The 24,111-nt window shown below is 37.5% G+C and overlaps 1 protein-coding gene across 5 annotated transcripts in view; it reads left to right on the top strand.

Moving 5' to 3' along the window:
* ERCC6 (ERCC excision repair 6, chromatin remodeling factor) overlaps positions 1-24,111 on the top strand; it is a 98,351-nt gene that overhangs the window by 29,103 nt on the left and 45,137 nt on the right. For 4 of the 5 annotated variants that reach the window (XM_053667364.1, XM_037143119.2, XM_037143118.2 and 1 more), the window contains 3 exons: positions 9,120-9,248; positions 14,120-14,278; positions 21,808-21,943. In XM_053667364.1, the coding sequence (XP_053523339.1) occupies positions 9,120-9,248; positions 14,120-14,278; positions 21,808-21,943 (424 nt within the window). The remainder of the gene's footprint in view (positions 1-9,119; positions 9,249-14,119; positions 14,279-21,807; positions 21,944-24,111) is intronic. The other variant, XM_053667363.1, reaches the window with a different exon arrangement.

Here is a 24,111-nt window from a genome sequence, read left to right as displayed (position 1 = left end):
AATCTAGATTTTGGCTGATAGTAGGGATGGAGTAGCATGATGTCCTTTAGTCTTCAGAACTCCAATTAACTAAATTTTTTAAAAGATTGTATTTATTTATCTTTAAAGGGGAAGGGAAGGAGAGAGGGAGAGAAATATCAATGTATGGTTGCATCTTGTGGGTCCCCTGCTGGGAACTGGCCTGCAACCCAGGCATGTGCCCTGACTGGGAATCGAACCATGGTTCTTTGGTTCACAGGCCCGCGCTCAATCCATTGAGCTACACCAGCCAGGGCAACTAAAATTTCTTAATTTTACCTTTTTTGTGTAATCTCCTGCCAATAATTATAGGACCATCTGACATATATGTTGTATTAAAAAAAAGATCAGGGCACATGCCTGGGTTGCAGGCTAGTTCCCACCCAGCAGGGGACACACGGGAGGCAACCACACATTGATGTTTCTCTCTCTCCTTCCCTTCCCCTCTAAAGATAAAGAAAGTATTTTTTAAAAAAAAGAACTAGTAAAAAAAAGAAAAGAGTTTCCAAAGGGTGTCATACATATGTGATTGTGTTTAGTTCTATTAGAACCTAGTATTTGGCTCATTTTGTGGTCAAGGAGGCAGATGTAGCAATTGTTAACTGATGTTTTAACTTTTCATTTATTTAATTTATTTTTATTGTATTTTTTCCATTACCATTTACCTACCTTAATACCCTCTTTCACCTCCACCCCTAAATGATGTTTTTTAAAGTTCAGATCTCTCTGCCCTGGTTGGGTGGCCCAGTTGGTTAGAACATTGTACCTTGTACCAAAAGGTTGCAGTTCAATCCCTGTTTGGGGTATATGTCGAGATTTCTTTCTCACGTTTCTCTCTCTCTCTCTCCACTCCCCCCTTCTCCCCCTTCCTATTTCTCTCATATCAGTAAAGCATATCTACCTGTTACAGACATAATGCAACTCTCTGCCTACATTCAGATTTCACTCTCAGTGGATATCTTAAATCTGTGTTTTTGGCTGGGTTCTCCTCTGGTGACTGTCACTGGAAACTGAGGGACTATAGGAGTTAGGCCACTTCCAACAAGTGAATAATACACTAATTTTATTTGCTTGCAGCTGTGACTTACATGTATGGATTAAAAAGATGAAGGTGGGAACATCAAAAACACTATTTCCTTTTTACTGAAGTAAATATATTGTACTTTAGGGCTAGTCAGACATCTTTTATCCTCTATCAGAAAACACATTCCTTCATAAAAAGTTTAATCTTTTGCCCAACCTTTCTGGCTGGTCCTAGGGAAGTTTGGATCCTAACTTGGGGTTTATGGTTCTTCCTGTCAGCTGGTATGCAAAACCACTTGCAAAGTGAATCTATTGGAAAACCCAGAAAACAGAACTCTGGACTTGGAGATAACTTACAACATTTTTATATTCAATATAAATTTCTTTTGTTATAAAATTCTAAATTAACAATTTCTTTGACTTTGCAGTTGCTGTTCACCATGGCTGACTCTTTGTAGTGGACCTTAAGCCTGTTTATCTTGTGGCTACAGCCAGGAGTAGTACCTTAAAGTCATATGTGTAGAAGGAGTAAGAAATGTACCAGGAGGTAGGCTGTACATGAGATAGAACTACAAGTTTCCTCATCCATTTCTGAATCACTTTGACCATTTTCAAGCCATGCTTCTCATTCCATGATGTTTTCTTTATCCTTGGCCCAATTCTTAACCTCTTTCTTTCCTTCCTTCTTTCCTTCCTTCCTTCCTTCCGTCCATCCGTCCATGGTGAGGTGGGCATTTACTACTCTCGGAATATAAAAATGACTAAGACAGTCTCTAATCTTAAGTGGCTCCCACTCTTAGAGGTAGACAGATAAAGATTTCAAAAGATGCCAAACTTGGTGACTGTTCTAGTAGAGATACCAAATGTGCCCAAAGTTCCCCAGGACTGGGAAGGAACCTAGAGGACAGGATGGCTAACTGGTTGGTCAGAGGAGGCTGTCTTTGCTAGAGGCACTGCTTGGGCAGAGGTCTGTAGGATCCGTGGAGTGTGTGGATGTGTGTGTTGGAGGGAGGGAGGGAGGCTGGGGACGGTGCAGGAATGCAGATGCAGAGACATGAGGAAGCCACAAGGTATAACATAATGCCATCTAAGTGTATTTTTCTGCTTGAACATCTTTAACATGGTAGAAATTCTCCTTTGAAAATAAATTAACTGTAAGTGATGGCAGCTAGCTCTCAGGTGCATTATTAGGGTTTCATTGACAGGGTACCTCAGTAGGTTACAACTGGAGGAAGTATTTATTGTTCCTGGTGCTGTATCAACTGGTTATGAGGTGTCGTGTTGCTAGCTGTCTGGCCCTGGGTCTGAGTTACTTCTGATAGATTGTTATTGTATTGTAGTGTCAGCCCCAGGCCCCACAGCCTGAGCCAGGCTCTCATTCTTGCATGAAGGGAGGTAAGGGAGTGTTTTCTCTGCCTGCATATGATTGGAATTGCAGTTTATGTTTATTACTAGGTTCTCTTCTAAGTGGCTACCAGTGGAGTCAGCAATGGGTAGTTGTTGGAGGAGTTAGAGACACTGCCAGAAGCACCATGCCCACTTGGTTTTATGTGGCTGCAGCTGTGACTATAATATGTGTGGGTTTTTTTTAATGAGAGAATAGGAAACAGAAAAAAGGTTAATTCTTTTCCAAAAATATAAATATTGGACTGCTTACTGCTTCTTCATACTTTAAATCAGTTATCTAGCTTATTTATGGAAGTAACAATTTAGACATTTTGGAGCCATTTCTAATTTTTAAGATTTCAGATCACTTGGACGTGGATCTTATTTTTCCACCATCAGCCAATTTTAAGTCTTTCTCTGTCCTTTTTTTGTTACATTATATAAAAATGGACATATTTCACGACAGTTCACTGTTTACAAATCTAGTAAGTATTACATACTTGTATTCCAGCAGGTACCCTGTGATGGCTAGATGTCTTTATTCATGATGATCATGTTATTCATAGTAATGTACTTAGCATTCATTTGGTAAACTATTGTAGTTTTTAGTTCAAATATACACGTTCAGGGAGTTCTGTTAAACTTTGTGGTGCTCTGCATTATCACATGCTATTGTACTTGGCCATGTGTTGCCTTTGTTTTCCCCTCTGCAAGTGAAGATGGTAATAGCTCCTGCCTCAGGGTTGTGTGAGGGTTTTGCACATGTAGGTAGCATTATGTATTGAATATAATAGCATATTAATTCATTTAGCACTTATTTTATTTTAGGCTTATGCTACTAAGTGTGACACCTCATTTAATCCTCTCCCAAATCTAGTGAAGGGGACACTATTCTCTCCATCTCACAGTTACGATAACTTAGATGCTAAAGAGGTTAATTTATTTGCAGTGGGCTAAGGAGCTAATAAACTAGAGTCCGTATTTGATTATAGACTGCCTGAGTCCCAGATTTTATGTTTTGGCCTGTGCTTACTACATTTGTGGCACTCAGCGTTTTCGTAGTACAGAATCCCCCTTGACATCTGCTGGCCAGACAGATCACTCAGCTTCAGGCTGTAGAAGTGGGTCAGGCACTCTAAAAAGAGCATGTGATCCTTGATGGCATTTAGGATGGGAAAAGCCCACCCTGTTTCTCTTAGAATCTGGCTCGTCCACCTGTGCAGTGTACCTTGTACTTGTCAGCTAGCGCTTGGTGCTGCTGTGCTTTAGTGGCACTAGTTAGATGGTCTGGTCTGTTCTGGCTATAGACCACATGAGAAATTGCTGCTTTATGTAAAGAAGAATCTCTTAGCCTGACTCACATATGCATGGGGTTTATAGCTGGTATTTTTCTATCTTTAATAATGTGCATGTGACTCTACTGGGGTGATTTGTCTTCACAGTGATACAAATAATTATAGGCAATAATGATTTTCCCCACCACCTTTAGTTATTCCTTAGCCAGACTGAATAAATGATTGTTTCTTTTCATCTTTCTTTGTGAAGTGGAAGATGCTGGGATGCAGTCATTTCTGTAATGGCTCATGGGCTTCCCAGTTGCTGTGTGTTCTGTGGGGACATGATGCTTGTATTTTCGGAGGGAGGGGGGAGGAGGAGGAGGAGGAGGAGGAGGAAGCTGAAACCCTCTTGATAGTGAGTGATGGGGTGAGAAATTTAACAGCCATAGAGAATTCCTGGCTATGTCTGAGGAAATAATCATTATCTGTCAGTGAAGTTTATTATGTGATCCTCTTATATGTAAAATAGTTAATGACCTGTTGTGCTATACTTCTAAAGCCAGTAACTTCTGGTGTTTTTATAAAATTATCTTAAGAGGCTGTGATAGGTTTTGTGATTTTCCCTCAAATTTTGTATTGTCCACAAATTTGCTAAATAGAAGTATCTTTTGTTATGCAGATGTTTGGTTCCGAGCTCTGAATAATAGGTTTGGATACTGAGGAATATCTCATCTGAATTTGCTTGCTTGCTAAATTCCGGGTAGTGAATAGCAAGAATTCATATGTGTATATATACATGTATATATACACAGATATATACACACCCACACATGCATATCTGGGAAATGTATAAATGTTTAAGTTTCACTAGTAAAGGATACCTGTACACCAGGGTTCCTCATCCTTGGCACTATTGACATTTGAAATCAGATGACATTTTATTGTAGAGCACTGTCCTGTACATTGTAGGATGCTTAGCAGCATCCCTGGCCTCAACTGGCTAGATGCTAGTCGGATATCTCCCCTCCCCCAGCAGTTGTAACAACCAAATATATCTGCAGGCATTGTCAAATGACCCTGGCAGCAAAGGAAGGGGCAGCATAAGATAGTCAGTTTACCCTGGTTGAGAACCACTGTTATATGCCATTGCTTGTAAATAAATTTCTAGCTGATGTGAAACTCAGAAGAATAGTAGAGACTTAATATTGCCACATAGAGGTACTTCATTTGGTCAGTTGCATGGAAATGAGTTTAAGGAAGAAAAATACAAATAAAAGATAGGAAGAGCCCTGGCTGGTGTGGCTCAGTGGATTGAGCACGGGCCTGCGAACCAAACAACCGCAGTTCGATTCCCAGTCGGCACATGCCTGGGTTGTAGGCCAGTTCCCAGCAGGGGACGCATGAGAGGCAACCATACATTGATGTTTTTATCCCTCTCTCCTTCCCTTCCCCTTTAAAGATAAATAAATAAAATCTTTAAAAAAAAAAAGATAGGAAGAGATTTCCTTTACAAGGTAAGCACAAAAATGTCTATTTTTTTTTACATGAAGAGACTGTCACATATTAAACCTTATATGATAGCTATTTCCTTACACTTGACCATTTACTGTTCTTCTCTAGAATTTGCTGTTCTTCTCTAGAATTACCAGCAGTGTAATTTGATTTGTAGGTTCTCTTAGTGCCTTGGGAGGCAGTTTTACATCACAGCTGGTTCTTCCTTACTGGTTACAATTCAGCTTCAGCTAACCCTTCCTTTTTGTTACTTTGAGGAATTGAAATTTCATTAAGGCAAAGATTTATCAGAGGATGTGCTTTAAGCAACAATCTTGATGGGGTTGCCTGTCACTCTTTTCGGCCTCTGTGCTGGTTTGGTAATTGATACTGGAAAATACACCATTCTGTAACCCTGGAATGTATGCGCTGTTATCCTTCCATTTTTTCTTCTTCCTTTTAATTTTTTTAAATTATATTTTATTGATTATCCTATTATATTTGTCCCAGTTTTTTCACATTTGCCCTCCTCCATCCAAACCATCTCCCTTATCCCTTAGTCAGTCCTCACACTGTTGTTCGTGTCCATGGGCCGTGCATATGTGGTCTTTGGCTATTCTATTCCTTATGCTGTACTTTGTTTACATCCCTATGGCTACTCTGTAACCACCAATTTGTGCTTCTTAATCCCTTCACCTTTTTCACTCATCCTGCTGATGCCCTCCCATCTGGCAACCAACAAAATGTTCTCTGTGTCTATGATTCCATTTGTCTTCTGTTTTTAAAAAAAATTTTGTTTTTAGATTCAGTTGTTAATACATGTGTATTTTTTGCCATTTTATTATTTATGTTTTTGATCTTCTTAATGAAGACCCTTGAACATTTCATACAGTGCTGGTTTGGTGGTGATGTAGTCTTTTACCTTCTTGGAAAGCTCTTTATCTTGTTCTTCAATTCTAAATTATTTCTTTACTGGGTACAGTAATCTTGGTTGTAGGTCCTTGCTTTTCATCCCTTTGAATGTTTCTTGCCAATTCCTAGCATGTAAAGTTTCTTTTGAGAAATCAGCTGATAGTCCTGTGTGAGCTCCCTTGTAGATGACTGCTTTTCTCTTGGCTGCTTTTAGATTCTCTCTTTGTCTTTAACCTTTGGCATTTTAATTATGGTGTGTCTTAGGGTGGGACTCTTTGTGTTCATCTTGTTTGGGACTGTCTGCACATCCTGGACTTGACTGTTTTTTAACCAAGTTAGGGAAGTTTTCTGTCATTATTTTTTCAAATACCACATTTTTCGGACTATAAGACGTGGTATTTTACCACATTTTTTGCTTCAATTTGTTTTTCCTATTTTCCTCCTCTGAAACCTAGGTGCATCTTATAGTCTGAAAATACGGTATGTTTCCCATCTCTTGTGCTCTCTCTTCTCCTTCTGGCACCCCCATGACATGAAATGTTGGTTTGCTTGAAGTTGTTTCAGAGCCTCCTTACACTATCCTCATTTCTTTTTTTTTTTTAAAGATTTTATTTATTTAGTTTTAGAGAGAAGGGAAGGAAGGGAGAAAGAAAGAGAAACATCAGTGTGTTTTTGCCTCTCACGCATCCCCTACTGGGGACCTGGCCCTGCAACCCAGGCATGTCCCTTGACTGGGTATGGAACCAGCGACCCTTTGCTTCATAGGCCCGTGCTCAATCCACTGAGCTACACAAGCTAGGGCTATCTTCATTTCTTTTGGATTCTTTTTTCTTCTTGCTGTTCTGATTGGGTGTTTTTTTGCTTTCTTATATTCTAAATCACTGATTTGATTCTCAGCTTTATCCACTCTACTGTTGGTTCTCTGTAAATTGTTCTTAATTAGCGTATTCTTCGTTTCCAATTCGCTCTTTTTTATTTTATGTTTTCCTGTGGAAGCCCTTACTATATTCCCTGAGCATCCTTATAATCATTGTTTTGAACTTTGCATCTAGTAACTTGCTTGTCTCCATTTTGTTTAGTTCTTATTCTGGAGTTTTGTTCTGTTCTTTCATTTGGGCCATATTTCTTTGTCTCCTCATTTGTCATCCTGTGTTTGTTTCTGTGTACTACTAGGTAAGGCTGCTACATTTCCCAGGCTTGGTAGTATTGCCTAATGTGGTAAGTGTCCTATAGGGTCCAGTGGCACAGCCTCCCATGTAACCCAACCTGGGTATTTGAGGTGCACCCACTGTAAGGACTGTGTACACCCTCCTTTTGTAGTTGAGCTTTGATTGCTGTTGGGACATGCAAGGTCAGCCATTGCCTGTGTTCTATCCTGGGTCACACAGCATAATTTACAAAGCAGTCTGCAGGTGGCTGTTCCTTGTACTGGGCTTAGAGGTGACCAGGTGAGGCTAAGCAGTGAACCAAAGCCGGCTGCTGCTAGTGCCAGGCCTGAGGCCACTTAGCAAGAGGTATGAGGCTTGCTGAGGGCAGGTGCTGCTTTTTTGAGAGGATTTAGGAAAATCTGAAGCATGGGCCAGGACAAGCCATTCATGTGGAAAAGCCACTGTAAACAGCTTGGGTTATCGTTCCATTTTCGCCTTTAACTTTCTTCATATGTTCTCTATTATTCTTGCATAGTAAGTGGCAGGTTAAATGCCTTTTTATATATGTTGCTGTTCTCATTGGCTTCCTGTTAGCTTTTTACTTCAAATGCATTTATCTATATTGCTTTCATTAATTTACACCATTTTGTGAAATTCAAAATGTCACTTGCATGCATATTGAAAAAAGTTATCCATTTTGGAGGTGAATAGAGTGTGAGGGTGTTGATATTTTTTTTAACTCATGACACCAGTGTCTGTTATAGTTATATGAATACAGAATTAGAATGGCTAAATGGCTACCCCTTCCCAACAACCTTGGTGTATTGCTAAGACTTTTAGTTCTTTAGACATTTTTTCTTTTATGCATACTTGGCATTACCCTTCTGAAATATAAATACTCATTTTATTATATATGTGAAAAGCATCATATTACTAAATTTGTAACTTAGATTTTAGTAAACATACTTTTTTCTCAGTGGTATAGTTATTAGTACTTTTATATTGTTTTTTCTCCTTTTTATTGAATTTATTGGGGTGATGCTGGTTAACAAAATTATACAGGTTTCAGGTGCACAATTCACAACACATCATGTGTATACTATATTATGTGTTTACCATCCAAGTTAAGTTTCCTTTCACCACCATGCATCCCGTTTACCCTCCTCCATCTCTCTCCACAACACCACCCCGCTCTGCATTCACCACACTATTGTCTGTGCCCATGAGTTTTTTTTCTTTTTTTGCTCAATTCCTATACCTTGACCCACCCCTCCAACAGTCCCCCATAGCTGTCATCCTGCTCCGTATGAGTCTGTCTCTATTTTGCTTATTATTAATGCCCTGCCCCAATTAAGTAATCAATATGTGAATGAGATATATAGTAATTTTGACCAAAAATTTGCTTTATATTCAAGATACTATGCTGTTTCATACTATTACTAGCATATTTTTAGCACGGAAATAGTAGTTATAAATAAAGTCTATTTTTATATTGCCATTTTGGTGATTTCTTGTATTGAAATTTTCACTGAATTAAGTTCATATATCTTAGGAACTAGAAGAGAAATTTTCCCTTTGTGTATGCCAGAAGAGGAGCAAGTAGTTTTGATAATGAAATGGGACCTTACAAAACTATTTCTAGTGTAGCTATAATAATTAAATAGAATTGAATTGAGAAGGAAGGAAAAGAGAATTAGTTGTTTTTCTTCTTTGAATATTGGTGTTTTGGGCAATGATGGCAGCAGAAAGCTACAAGATTATTCTAATTTGCTTGATTTTTTTTCTTGTGTATTATCTAGAACTATTTATTTTAATTTGTCTTATAATCAAAATAATGGCAATATGATTTTTATTTTCATGGTAGGAGGTGGAATAAACAGAGACTGCAGGACAAAGATAAGTGTCCGAAGCTTGAAGATGATTCTGAGGAAAGTGATGCTGAATTTGATGAAGGTTTTAAAATACCAGGTTTTCTGTTCAAAAAGCTTTTTAAGTATGTGCCATGTGTTTCTTTCCTTTCTGTCTGTCATCAGGCCTCTGTGTGCTGATTAATATTTTAGGAATTACACAGTAGTTACCTATGGGCCCTTAGGTACTTGCAGCAGTTTATTGAAAATGCAGACACTGTCAAATGAAATTTTAGCTACATGCTGTTCCATTAAAATTAGATGATAATAAATTGACTAAAGTGCACATTGGGTATGTTTGTAAACTGATGAATCTATATGGGCCTACCTTAGCAGACTAAAAGCAACATATTTAAAAGCCATTAACATTGAGTTACTTTTTTTTGTTGTTAGTAATTTTAAGGAACCAAACTTCTAAGTTCTTTAATCAGATTAAGAGGAGTTGTATATTAAAATCAATATTAAGAGGTTTTCTACTGTTTAGATTATTTTCTGGGTGTCCTATATTGTACCTAAGGGTATAATACTGAGCTGACCGAATGAATATCTAAATATTTTATGTATATGTTCTAGTGTCAAAAAAGAAGATGTAGGCAAACACTTTCAGGACTCAGTTGCTATTTGAGACTGACTGTGTTTCATATGTGGGGTGGTCTCAGTGCTCTAGATAACCAGATGCTGCATGAGAGATGCATGCCTAAAGACTGCAAGATCTGGGCAAGTCTCCTGTGATGAATGTAAATACTGAGGCACATTTTTGATCTCATCACTCTTGGGACTTACTTAACAAGGTACTTTAGGAAGGCTTCTTGATGCATATAGGAAGTTAAACCATTAAATAACTTCTTTGTGTGTTGTGTCATCGCTTGGTAGTTGGGTGGAGGATGCAAACTTCCTTTTTCAAGATGGTTATGTTTACTCTTGTTCATAGATGTACGTGCCAGCCATGCTTTAAACTTTTGTAAGATGTCTATTTCAAAAGCGTGCTTTTTATATTTCATCTCAAAGAGTTTTTATTTATTTATTTAAGGTTTTATTTATTTATTTTATAGAGGGGGAGGGAGGAAGAAAAGAGGGAGAGAAACATCGATGTGTGGTTGCCTCTCACATGCCCCCTACTGGAGACCTGGCGTGCAACCCAGGCACATGCCCTTAACTAGAAATTGAACCGGGGACCCTTTGATTCTCAGGCCGGCATTCAATCCACTGAGCCATACCAGCTAGGGCTCAAAGAGTTTTTATTTATAGTTTTCATTTTTCTTGAGTGTGGGGAAGAAAACAAGGATGGGGAGAGTTATTTTAATCCACCAAACATAGGAAATCTGAGTCTTAAAGATGTGAAGTGTCTTGGTTGGGTTGCCAAACGATGGAGGAACTGTAAAGAAAATAAAATCTGACTCTTTCTAGTAATTTTTATAGATACAGCTTGGAGAGGTGGCTACTTTGTTTATTGCTTTTCCCAAATGAAAATTAACTATGGAAAGGTAAATAAAGATATTTATTTATAATTCTTTTCATCTTAGCTTTCTTCTCTAAAGCAGCTGCTTATTAGTAACAGGCTAGATAAATCAGTGTTGTACTAGCAAAAGGAATATCCCAACTGCAGATGAAGTTGATTTGTCAAAGACAAGATACTTTTGCATGTATAGTAAATGATTTGGCAAATATCCTCAAGACTCAGGTTGAATGTACATTTTTTAAATAAATGTGACATTTTCTAGCAAAAAAAATTTTACAGTTAGGGCCCTGGCTGGTGTAGCTCAGTGGATTGAGCGCAGGCCTGTGAACCACACGATCACATTTCGATTCCCAGTCAGGGCACATGCCTGGGTTGCAGGCCAGTTCCCAGCAGGGGGTGCGCAAGAGGCAACCATACATTGATGTTTCTCTCCTTCTCTCCTTCCCTTCCTCTCTAAAAATAAATAAATAAAATCTTTAAAAAAAAATTTCACAGTTAGTACTACTAAACTTTGCCTACCAAGAGGATATATGATTCAGTGATTTGACTATTAACCTTATTGTAGTTAATTTAAACACATATTTGTTGGTTTTTTGCTTGTCTTAATTGCACATTCCTGGAAAATATTTTGTTTTTATCTTTGATCTCTCAAAAACAAGATTTAAATATTTCATAAATGTTATAAAACTTCTTCCATTCTGTTTCTTCTCCTATATGAGAAAAATGATAGGATTGTCTAATTTTCTTTTATGATTGATTAAATTTTAGGTAGGCCAATTTAGTTTAAACTGTAGGTATATATTTTTACTGTATTTACTGCACTCTGTGGAATTAAATTAACAGGGTATTGTACACAAGGGAGTCAGAAGGTACAATTATCTATTTAAGTGCTATCTTCTGCAAGATCATGTTTAACTTTTGAAATTGTTCTGAAAGTTTGCCCAGCAAATGCATTCATCTGTATAATTGAGCAATTGAATGACAAACCTCACTCTTTTGACTTAACTTTTAGCCACACTAGTAAATGCAATGTTGGATTAATGTGACAGTGCATATATACCAATTATCTGTGGTAATTTTGTGATGTTTTGGTCTCATGGGAGAAGCAGTGCATAGTAATTTCTTTGTTGTTGTACAGTAGTTCATAAAAATGTTTAACCTGCCCTAAAGACCCTCAGTAGAAGCCTGAAACTGTGGATAGTACCAAACTTTTACCTTTTCTCTTCTCTTTGGCACATCTGAATTGCCAGCCTCACTACTCTTGTGCTCAGGAGCCATTATTAAGTATAATAAGGGTGATCTGAACACAAGTACTGAGAGATATTTCTCAGTAGTGGATGTGGCACCTGAGAGAGCTAAGTGACCAGTGGGAGGGGAGTGTTTATAGTGTGTACACACTGGACAAAGGGGTGATTAATGTCCCTGGAAGAAGGGAGTGGCAAGACCTTAGATTTCATCATGCTAATTAGAATGGTGTGCTGATTTAAAACTTATGAATTGTTTATTTTTGGAATTTTCTATTTAATATTTTTGGGCTATGATTGACTGCAAGTAATTGAAACTGTGGAAAGTGAAACCATAGGTAAGGAGGGGACTACTATACATCAGTTTTGGGGGGAAGGTTTTTTTGAATACGTCTTTTTCCAAAACTGGGAGTAGTGTATTTTAGCCAGTTCTCAACCAGCTTTTTTCCCAGATCTGAATTTCTCACCTTCAACACAACTTATATTTTGGGCTGTGAATAATTCTTTGTCACCAGCACCATTCCTTTGCATTGTAAGATGTTGACCAGCATCTTCATTTTTACCACTAGAAAACAATGGCACTTTCCCAGCTTGCAACAACTAAAAATGACTCCAGGTAGTACCAGATGTCCCCTAGGGAGCAAAATATCCCCTCCTTGAGAACCACTGGTCAAGATGATCTCTAAAGTGGTTTGGAATTTGAGGTTCTGGATTTCAGTCTGGCTTGTTCATTCTTTCTTATCAGCATGATCTTTGGCAAGTTACTTAACTTCTCTGTGCCTTCATTTCCTAACTGTAAAATGGGCTGCTCATCTCCTTGCATGGTGGTTTTGAGACTGTATCCGGGCCACATGGCCCGTTGCCTCCCTGACAGTAGGCTCTAGGTTTCTTAAGTGGTTGCCACTATTCTCTGGTTGTGTGTAACATGTTAATGGAATTTGCACTTCCCAAATTAAATGATCTTTTGCCCATATTGCACATACTGTGTTTTGATTTGTAATCCTGTTTTTCTAGGATGCAAGCAGCAAAATTATCCTTCAAAGTTTTTCTTACATGATAGATAATTGTGGCAACAGTTAAGAGTCAAATTTTTGGAATTGATTTGCTGAATACTGGGGGAAGGTTAATTGTAACATATTTACTCAGAAAAGATTAAGTAAAATTGTTAAACTAAAGTTCATAGTGAGGTTTTAGGTAGACATACTATGTGCCAAATACATAAACATTTGGGAAGTAACACAGTAAAATCGTGTTCTTTTGAGGTGGGGGGCTTATTAGTCTTGATGTTTTTCTTTAAAAAATCCTTTGGATTTCATTGTTTTTTTAAACTCAGGTGTGTTTTGCTTTAGATTTTTTTTTAACTTGGCATATAATCTTTATACCATTCTGTGATGTTAAATCTTTCACTCCCCCAGAAATTTTTGCCGTATTTCTTTTTTAAACTTCATCTTTAGATTATAGATTAAACATGCCATTGAGAAAAGAAAATACCAACTTGTTTTTAAAGAGGGGACTATGTTGTTCTCTTTGGTCTGTACTCTTTATTTACAAATTTTAATAGCTCAGATGTTTTTGTAGCTATGAAAAAGTCCATGAATCAAGTTCTGCTTTAAAATATCAAAAAGCCCTTTTGTATTGTTGAGTAAAAGAACAAAAAACTGTTCTTTTTGCATCTGCTAGTAATATGACAGAATCATCTTTTATGTATTAATTTTGTGAGGAGCCCTATTATTCAACTTGTTTATGGCCTTAAAATTTAATTTTTTATAAAAAGTGATATGATTACCAAGTGACTTTTCAACAGCATATGCCGTAAATTGTGGCTTTCTCTGTCTTGCTTTGTGATGCTGTTCATACCTGTTTTTATCATAGAAAAATTATTAACACTTAAAAAACTAAAAATATTTAAGATATTTTCCAGAAAGATACTGAATAAAAGATAGTAAGTTTATCTTGTTTACCAAGCTATTTTTAATATTGTAAAAGAAATTAAAAAGTCACTAATTTCCCTTTCTGTCAATTTAATTAGAAATGTGTTAACATTCTGTAAAGAAAAAAAATGTGCTTTTATGCCTAGGTAATCAAAAATGTATGACCTTATAAATATAATACTTATGTAAAACACACATCCGGCGTGTTCCTCTGACTGTTACTAGAACTTAGTGAAATGATTAATTCATGAGTACTTTCTGTTATGATCTGTATTGTTCACCATTTGCCATTTTCTTTTTCTTCTTGGTGTTTGTTGTTGTAGGTACCAGCAGACAGGTGTTAGGTGGCTGTGGGAATTGCACTGCCAGCAGGCAGGAGGAATTCTGGGAGACGAAATGGGATTGGGCAAGACCATCCAGATAATTGCCTTCTTGGCAGGTCTGAGCTACAGCAAGATCAGAACTCGTGGTTCAAATTACAGGCAAGTGCTCCACTGCAGACTGTCAGTCTGTGGAGCTCAATTAATATTTCATCAGATGTATTGCTGTGGAGGAGGGTCTTGTGAATTATTGATGACATTTCAATTACAATATTCCTTTAATTCTTTTAGTGGGGGACATCAAAGGAAAATTTTTACGAGACAGTGGAGCTGTAGGGCAGGAGAAATTAAACATGTAACACTTTTAATGAATTCCAGGCATTGAGCCTTCATTTTGCAGATGAGCCCCACTAGATGTTTTGGGTCAATACAGTTGTCTAAGGTTAGCTTCTACAAATGGATTGTTTACAAACTCAATTATGTTAATATCAATAGTTTACACAATATGGAATTTTAAATTAGAAATGATACATTTAGTTCCATTTATTAAATTTTATATTAAAATATTTGTTTTGGCAGGACACCAGGTAAACATTACAGTAAGTACCAAGTCTATTCATGGGGAAAGTTGGAGCTTTGAAGAAGCCATTCTCCTGAATTTTTTTTATAATCAGTATGCATGAGAGCATTTGTAGAGTGATTTCTTTTTAATGAAGTTACTTATCTGCTCACTATGTTTTCTATCCCCCCTCCAAGTCTTTAAGAATTTTATATGAATTCTAAGGCCAAAACCTCAATGACTGTCTAAAATCCTAAAATGATAGAAAACTGTGGTGAGATTTTAGTCTTTATTTTCTTTAGGAATTTAAATAAATTATTAAAGCTATAGTATTCTGAAAGAAGAAACATTTTAAACTGTTAGCTCAGTATGGTTGGACTGAAATAAACTTTATCTTATAATTAGTGCAGTGACTGTTTTTATATTTAAGCTGTAAATTTATGTGGTTTGGTATTGGTAAAAATAATTCTGGGTAAATTATGCGGGTTATTTAATCTTGAACCCAGTTAATTTGAGAGCTTCTTAGATTCCAATAGGTTTTTCTAAGGAGTAACAGCAAGATATTTATCAGATGGTTATGTTGTAGAAACCTCAGGCACTCTCTAGATTTGGAGACACCTTCAAAATAGTGTCAGTGTGCCTGAAGTCAGCGATTGCAGGAGGTTCCTGTGTTGTATGTAATCTGGTTCACCGGCAGACAGAGGTTAGTTAAGACCTAAATACAAATTACAAACTATTGAGTAAAGAGCTTTTTATTTTAATTTTTGGAGTTTGGTGCTTTGCTTTTAATCCCTTACTCGTGTATTAATTTAGCAGATGAACACTTCTCATGAGGTGTATTTAAAGTTTTAGAATATTTCAGAAATATTTATATAAATGCAGGAAAGGGGAAAAGACATTTGGAAATTTTAAAATATGTACTAAATATGTTGTTGTTGTTATTATAAGCAGGTTGCATTGAAGCAGAGGTTTTTCTTCAAATATTAGAATTTTATTACATTTTACCTGGATATGCGTGAAATCATTTCAGCCTAAGGGAAAAGTCAAGATGAAGATGTGCATTTCATGTTTTCTTTTCCATGACTGCCATTAATTAGTTTATATTTATAAAAATGCTTTTTCTGTTCTAAATAAGCTCTTAGGTGAGCTTGACTCTGTAACTGTCCTCATTTTTTTTTTTTAAATAAGTAGAATGCTCTGAGCTCTCCCACATGTTTTCTAACACTGTCTTTTATTTTTCCTTAAATGATTTCTGGGATTTTCTTATTTTCCTTGTCTTTTCTTCTTCTTTTTCTGTTATCATGAAATTTGTGTGGAATCTAGTACTTTGGGAAACCTAAAGTCATCCCTGCAGTGTAATTTTGATCTAAAAATTAAAACATGCTCTCTTGAGTAGTGACAGTCTTACTAGAAGTGAAGTCAGGGCTAAAATGAGCAATAGCTGTAATCAATTAACTATTGATGCTCATATTCTCTTTTTCCATAATAAAATAGTGTGACATTTTGGACTGTAGCCCAGATCATCTTCATTAAAATAGTAGAAGTGACTGCCTAGACTGTGGTTATATTATATATCATGAAAACAACTGGGCTTTTTATGGAGAGAGGTATACTGAGGTGCCCCCTCCACTTTGTATGCCAGAACAAATTGTTTAGCAGTATTAAAACATGTCCTCCTCAGAAACTAAATGAATTCGGATTTTTCCTCTTTGTTTATGTCCTAAAGGAAAAGAGTCAGATGAATAGTCAAATGAAGTTCAAATAAAATTGAATTATCAAGTGCTGTGACTTGGCATTACTTCATTGGCTGTGTACATTTCCTCTGAACCCCTACAAGCTGTAGATTTGTGGGCCCTAATTTGAGATGGTCTTATTGTTGCAGTTTTAAGGTCTATGATTATTAAAATAGTGTCAGTCTCTGGGATACCAAGAAGAAACTTCATGGCAAAAGAAGTTTTGGGTTTTTTAAATTTTTTTTAAATTTTTTAATTTTAATTTTTTTTGTTTTTTAATGTGTTTTGTATGTGTATTTTTAAGAAGGATGTGCATATTGCATGCAGTTATTGAAAATATATCCTGGTTGTTGTGTTCCCAGTTCCTAATATACATACTATTTTATTTTTACTTTGCTGTTGATATTATGATAGACTGCCCCACCCCCAAATTTCATGATGGAGAGGAAATAAATTATTTATCTTTCAAACTTTTGTTAATACTTTAAAGTCTTGCATATCATTTAGTAAATTCCTAATTACAAATAAGTGGCCTAAAAAAGTCAATAAACTTTCCAAGGTAAATATTTTACTTTGTAATTTCTGGAAAGCTCGAGGCTATGAATAGCAGATTTCCTTCCTGCAGGTTGAAATATTTGACCCTGGGATTATTGGCTTGCCCTAAATTCATTAAATGGAAACAGTGATAATGAAGGATGAAAGGAATTGTAGCCAGTTTGATAATTGATTCTCTAAATCGCTCTAATACATTTAGCCATTTCTAATGGTCATCTCACTTGTGTTGAGGGTTTGAAAAGGGTGGTGTAGTTGATGTGACTGTTAATGGATTTGATGCCCCTTCTGTGGTTCAGGAACAATGTGTGTCTGCTCCTAGGTATCTACTCGGCCTGAAACCTCCATCGTCTCCTAGTAATGGGAAAACGGCAGAAATTAAAGGGTGTAATAGTGCCAGATAGATGTTCAGCCAGAATAAAGTAGTGGCCTTAAATGACAAAATGTGAGTCATCATTGTAGCAGTTTGCAGAAAGCATGTTATAGAAAGAGGAAAAAAAGGCTGTATAACCTTTAAAAAAAAGCATGTGTGTGTATTTATGCTTATTTGAAAGTGAGTTTGTGTTTAACTATTTTAGACAGGTTTTGATGTTTCCTAATCCCTACTAAGTACATATTGATGATAACTCTTTTGTTTCCCTTGGAGAATAATGCTGGTGTATTTAATCCTTTTAAAAAGGAATATTATCTTAGAAGGTGCCAGGGTAGAGTCACGCTCTCCCCGGGAAGCCCCCATGGGACTTGTCTTGGTTAGAAGCAGAGAAATTCTTGGGAATTCTGCAGTCTGTTCCAGCCTCTGGATTCTGCAGTCTCAGCCCTTTCTGCAGAGCAAGAGGCAGGGCCACTGACTGTAGCTGGAGGTTCAAGGGATTTAGGAGTAGGTGGAGGCATTTTGTCATTTTGGATATAAGAGTAAGCCTCATTTAAGTTACGGCTTGTTTTTCTATTAGAACTACAAAGTATTTTCAGTTTTGCAGAAGATTTTAAAAAATATTTCAAGCCCTGTATGATTTACTGTAATTTATAATTTTTTTAAGTTTAGATATCATTTATCGAGATGTAGCAAGAAAATAAAAATCACCCATGATCCCCCAATTCAGAAATTATCTCTTTGAACATTTCAGTGTATTCCAATCTTCTGAAAATATTTTCATTTATTAAAACCAGTATTCATTACTTACCTCCTGTGGTTTAGGCATTGAGATCATTTGAAGAAACTCTCTCTCTCTACTTTCAAGGAGCTTAGAAAGGGTCTAATACACAGTTACAATAGGAGATACAGTAGGGTTTCTGTGGGGTTGTAATTAGTGTGGATACACTGAGGAAGGATCCTTAGCCCTCCTAGAGAGAAAAGGACAGGAGAGATGCTATAGAAGAAGCTGATGTTTGAAGGACAGATAGAGCAGTAGCTAGGATAAAGGGTAAGAAGGGACAAGGCAAAGGGTGAGAGATCAGGGTTATGCTCATTGTATTAACTGAAGACAGTGCTGGTAGGTAGAGTGCTGAACTTCAGGGGCAAGTATAGGGATGGGGGCTGTGAGAGGTAATGCTGAAGAGGTAGATGAACAGAGGTCAGATCCTCATGGGCTCATAGGCCAGGTTACAGTGTTAAAACTATCCCAAGAACAACAGGCAAACATTAAAAGGCTTTTTAAGCAAAGGGATGACGCATTCAGATTTTACTTTTTGAAATAATCATGCTAGAATGAGTAATAATCCACATAGGAGATGGTAGTGGCTAGAACTGGAGTATCAACAATGTAGGTGGAGAGACAGGGTAGCTTTGAGAGGGATTTAGGAATCAGATATTATAGGAACTCTATAGATGGTTGGATATGGTGGGGAGCAAGAGGGGCTGACCAAGGATGAGGCCAGGATTTCCAATTTGGGCACCTGGAGAATAGGTGACAGTTCTATTGTTTGGATTAGGAAACATGGGAGGAGGGCAAGGTGGGGGAGGATGACCCCGTGGGGACATGTAAGTGGAATCAGCCAGCAGTTAGATTTCCCAGTATATGGTACTTTGTTCAGGAAAGAGTCCTGGGCTGGTCTGGAGACCTGGATTTGGCATTGTTAGTATAGAGTAATTGAAACTGTGGGAATTGAGATAACATGGGGGAGGTATATGCAGTGTGCACCTAACTTCAGATAGTCAACATCTGTGTTAGAAGAAGGTGGGGAGTGGAAGAATAACAGTTTGAAAATGCCAGTGACTGTTTCAGAATGAGGTAGAGGATGGGCCATTTGGGTCTGCAGTGTCCTCAAATAGTCTTGGCTCCCAGTTGACTCTTGTAACAGAAGTTGAGTGAGTCTAGTGTTAGAGATTCCCAGTTAGTTTGACTTGCTTAATATTCATCATGCACTTAGATGAAGCAGCCACAGCAATGGGAGTGTTGCTTCAGTGGGGCACAGGCTCATAGCAAGCCCGAGTGATTGGTTTCAGACAAGAGAAGGGACACTTGTTTCATTATAAGGAGGGAAGGGGAGAGCAGGACGATATAGATTGAGTCAGGTACCTATGATGTACAATGCATCAGGATATTTTGACTGTAATTAAATAAAACATGGTCTCAAATGGGGTTAAATGTTCCCAATATGTGTGATAAACCTAGAAGCCAGAGGAGTGGGCTGTGCACACAGCATGATCATCAGGGACCCAGGTACTTAAATTTTCCTCTAAGGCCAGTTCTCCTTGTAGTCATAAGATCTTCTTGCACTGTAGCCCAGCTGCTCAGTGGCCTTTGGGCTATTTCCTTATTCACAAGCAACAGGAGAGACCTCTTTTAAACCTAGAAAGTACAGTAATCCTTCCTCCTCAGAGGAGATTATGTTCCCAAGACTCCAGTGGATGCCTGGAAGCTTGGATAGTACTGAACCCTATACAGTACATACCTGTGATAAAGTTTAACTTATAAATTAGTAAGCAATTAATAATAACTAATAATAAAATAAAATAGTTATAACAGTATATTCTAATAAAAGTTATGTGAATGTGGCCTCTCACTCAAAGTACCTTATTGTACTGTACTCACCCTTTTTCTTGTAATGATGTAAGATGGTACAGTGTGTACACAATGGGATCAAGTGAGATGAATGACATAAGCATTGTGTAGGCTACTACAAGTGTTACTTGAACTCAGGTCTTGAAATACCATGACAGTTGATCTGATAACCCAGATGGCTACAGTGGATAAAGCAGTGATTCATGAATAAGCCAGACTGAGTGAGATTTCATCACACTACTCATAGCAGCATGCAATTTAAAACTTATAAATTGTTTATTTCTGGAACTTTCCATTTATTTTCAGACCGAAAGCATGGAAAGCAAAACCACATATAAGGGCGGGAGACTGCTCTTAATCCTTCCTTACACTGAGTGAGCCAGTCTTCTCAGGCTCCTTGGTGGACTGGTAAGCATTGCCAGGGGAATGGTGTGTGCGGACAGTCTGGAGGAACCAGGATTCCTGCTTCTCTCCTCTTTGCTATAGCTAGACAGTGATCAGAGGCCCATGAAGTACATGCCTGGGAAGGAATAGCGGACACCTGCACAAATTATGGTTCTGTTAGGAAGGAGAGATAGGAGAAAGACATGTTGAGAAAGTGGTCATGACCAATCTGTTTACTACCTATGCATAAGTGAATTGTGATTCCATAAATAATTTTGTGTTTTGAAAGACTTAACTGTGAACATTTTCCTGGTTTTTAAATATTCTTCAAAGGGAATATTAATGGTTATGTGATAGTCCATCTTATTTAACAAGCCCTTATATTATTTACTGAGGAGTATTGTAAGTACTTTATAGATGTTAACTGATTTAATCTCTATATAACCCTGTATGATCAGTATATTGTTGTTCCTACTTTAAGATGAAAAATTGAGGTTCAGAGAGATTAAATAATGTGCCCACACTCACAGAGTTAGTATGTACAGAACTGGGATTCATACCCAGGCAGTACTCCTAACCACTAGCTTATGCTATATTAAAGAATGGATGGTTTATTTGACCTTTCTCTTACTTGTGTGTGTTTAAGTAGAAATAGGAAATCAATAGGGAAAATAGGCCTACTTTTTCCATAGTGCAAATAATGCTGTAATGTATGTTTCAGTGCATAAGTGTTTCTTTGGGGTTGCTAGGTGAACATGTGACTGTTGTTAAAGCTCTTGCTATGTAGTGCTCGGCTGTTTTCTGCAAGAACAAAGAAGGCTGCAGTTGACTGGCATGGGCTTGTTGCTAGAAATGAGGCTGTGATGTTCCTCTACTTGTTCTTTACCACATAGAGGAGTGAGCAGCGTGATGTTGTAGAAGAACACTCTGCAGCTTTCAGAAGAATGATTTGTAGGCATTGCCTCCATCTCCTGGTAACCATACTACATTGGACACATCAACCTTCTGGGCTTCAAACACTGGAGCATTTCTGTCCTGCTTATTTCGCAGGGCTGTGAGATTGGTTGAAATTCTATGGGTGAAAACTTGGTAGACTTTAAAGGGTCAAACAAATGGAAGATACTCTTATGTGCACTTAGTTTAGGATACATTGGGTAATACCGTCACTAATTGGAAATAGAGAAGGTAAAAAAGTTTTTATTACATAATTTTTATTTGAAATTCTTTTACTTTAGATGTTACCTTTTTAATGTATTAGCTTGTGTTTTAATACCTGCATTCACTAATTGATCATAGAGATTTCACAATAGTTTTTTCTACAAGGAAAGTATCAGTAAATTTCTATAGTAGGATTTTCTTTTTAAAACTGTTAAGTTTTTGTTTCTTTTTTGCTTTTTGGCATTTGATCATTCATGTGCTGTCATTTATGGCTGTATTTTCTTATTGGATGTTTGGATACAGGTTTCAGGGTTTGGGTCCGACTATAATAGTCTGTCCAACGACAGTGATGCATCAGTGGGTGAAGGAATTTCACACGTGGTGGCCTCCATTCAGAGTGGCAGTTCTACATGAAACCGGCTCCTCTACCCACAAAAAGGTAACATTACAGCACTTCAGTACATTTTTGTTTGTTTTGTCCTGAAGCCTTCCATTTTACATACTTGTTTTTTCTTTGATTCATGGATTTCTCAAATGTATGTTGTTGTGTTTCTTTTCCTGCATTCAAACTTGTTACAGATTTAATTTGGATTGTGTATTTGATAGTCCCTAGTGGTGTTGAGACATGTTTGTTGTTCAGGGAAACCACTGGGCACAGGCAGTGTGCATAGCCTCAGAGCACAAGTGGGACCATAAATCAGGGACCTCTGGGACTGGCTGGATTGGGGGCATTAACAGCTTTAAACAGTTTTAGGAAAGTGAGTACAAAACGTCCTGATAACTGGTAAATGCATTTGTCGATAGGCTTTTAAAACATGTTTTTAATGAACAAAGGAATGACCTGCCATTTTGAAAATTTAAAGGTTTCCATTGTTGCTTTTTAGTTAAGTTGTTTTTTGTTTTTTGAATCCTCGATCATTATATAAGCATTATCACTGTGTTTTGATAGTTTTATTTCCTCACTTATTCATAGTTTTAGCCATATTCTCTAAAAGAAGATTTATCTGTGCTCCTATGGGTAGCATAGATATGTTGTATTATGCTTTTTTTTTCTCATCTGTCTCATGATCTGTAAGCTCTGTAGAGTAGGGACTGTGTCTTCCTCATGTTTGTATCCCAAGTACCCTATAAATGTTTGCTGAATAAATAGTAATTAACATTTTCATCATGGGTTTGCAGGTTGTTTTATTGACAAGAAGTGGCAATTTATGATGGGCTCTTTTTTCCCTGAGTCTTGGAGCTTTGAGTAAGTGCTTGTGCACCCTGTGAAAGAGCTAGTGAAGGCTGGCCTTGCTGAGTTAGCACACGAGCCACTAAGCTCCAGCGTTTCTGTGTTTTTGCCAATACCCTTTCCAGATTCCCATCTTGTTTGTTATTATAAGTAAGCTGAACTTTTGACAGAAGTGAATCAGGAATATCTATAGTTTGGTAACTCAAGTTTGGTGAGACAGAATCTTGTACTAGCTGTTATTAAAACCACCTGACTTTGCCTTGAATTTTAAATTATATGGAAAACAAACTGAGTTAAAATATAATGCTGTGATTAAAAAGGTGATTTTTTTAGAAGCATGGAAATAACAGTTTAGATTGTTTTCTAGTCAAAATAAATTGTAACCTGGGGGGTAGGTCTTTAGCCAGGGATGAGAATAAGTCTACCAAGACAGGATCTGCTTGGGGAGAAAAGGTGGCTGATCTCTCAAAGGAGAAGGACCAAGAGCCTTTCCCTCAATGGGCTTTTATTGGGTTCATTTTGCACAGGAATACAGGTAAAGCTCATTGATCATTATCAGGCAGTAAGGATCAAACAATGGATAACATACAAAGGGCTCTGAGGGCCTATTTTGAGTCAAGGTCACATAGCTAAAGAGCTATAAAACTTTGAGGAACAAACTCAGTTCTTGCTTGGACCCGTATTTAATTGAGAGCATTCTAAACAAAGCAGGTTTCACAGGATTTTACATATTGTTTCTAGGCCTGATTGCCCTAGGGGACCCACCACCAGCATTGTTTCAGGCTTAAGGCATTGTCTCAGGCTTAAGTCAGGTAGGAGTAGTAAGGTAGCCAGGAGATTAGGAGACTTCTTGAAGACAGAATGAGGACTCAGGCTATGTCAAAGCTGAGGGGTGAAGGTCCGTCGCTTCCTTTTGCTGTACCCCTCCAAGTCCTTCCTTGGGGCCTCCACATGATCATGCCTGTGTTAGGTCATTCCCCCCTTGGGGACTCTTACTCATCATTGGCTAACCGATCAAGCAAGCACTGGGGGCCAGTTATGGATGAAGTAAAAGACCAGAAGCAGTGCTCCTGCCAGGGAGATAAGCTTTGTCTCCTTAGTGGCTTATGGTCTGAAGGTTGCTCACTCAGTCTTAGCCCCAGGTACAGTTACAGCTTCTGAATCCAGGCAGGGCAATTCGCAACAGTAACCATCCTGTTACCAGCTTTGTAAACATTTTTATTCCTTTTTCTCACTTCCATTGTCTATTGACATCTCTTCATATTTTATATTACAAAATTCTGGAGGAGGATTTTTTAGTTGATGTTTGCCTTTAAAAGACACATTTTTCATATGGTCATTTTTATCCTTTTATTTTTCTTTGAGCTATTGAAATA

This window comes from Artibeus jamaicensis, unplaced genomic scaffold, assembly GCF_021234435.1.
Source record: "Artibeus jamaicensis isolate MK-2021 breed Jamaican fruit bat unplaced genomic scaffold, CSHL_Jam_final contig_468, whole genome shotgun sequence".
NCBI lineage: Eukaryota > Metazoa > Chordata > Mammalia > Chiroptera > Phyllostomidae > Artibeus > Artibeus jamaicensis.
Note: the sequence above shows the minus strand (reverse complement) of the source record. Positions and strands in the feature narration are given on the sequence as shown.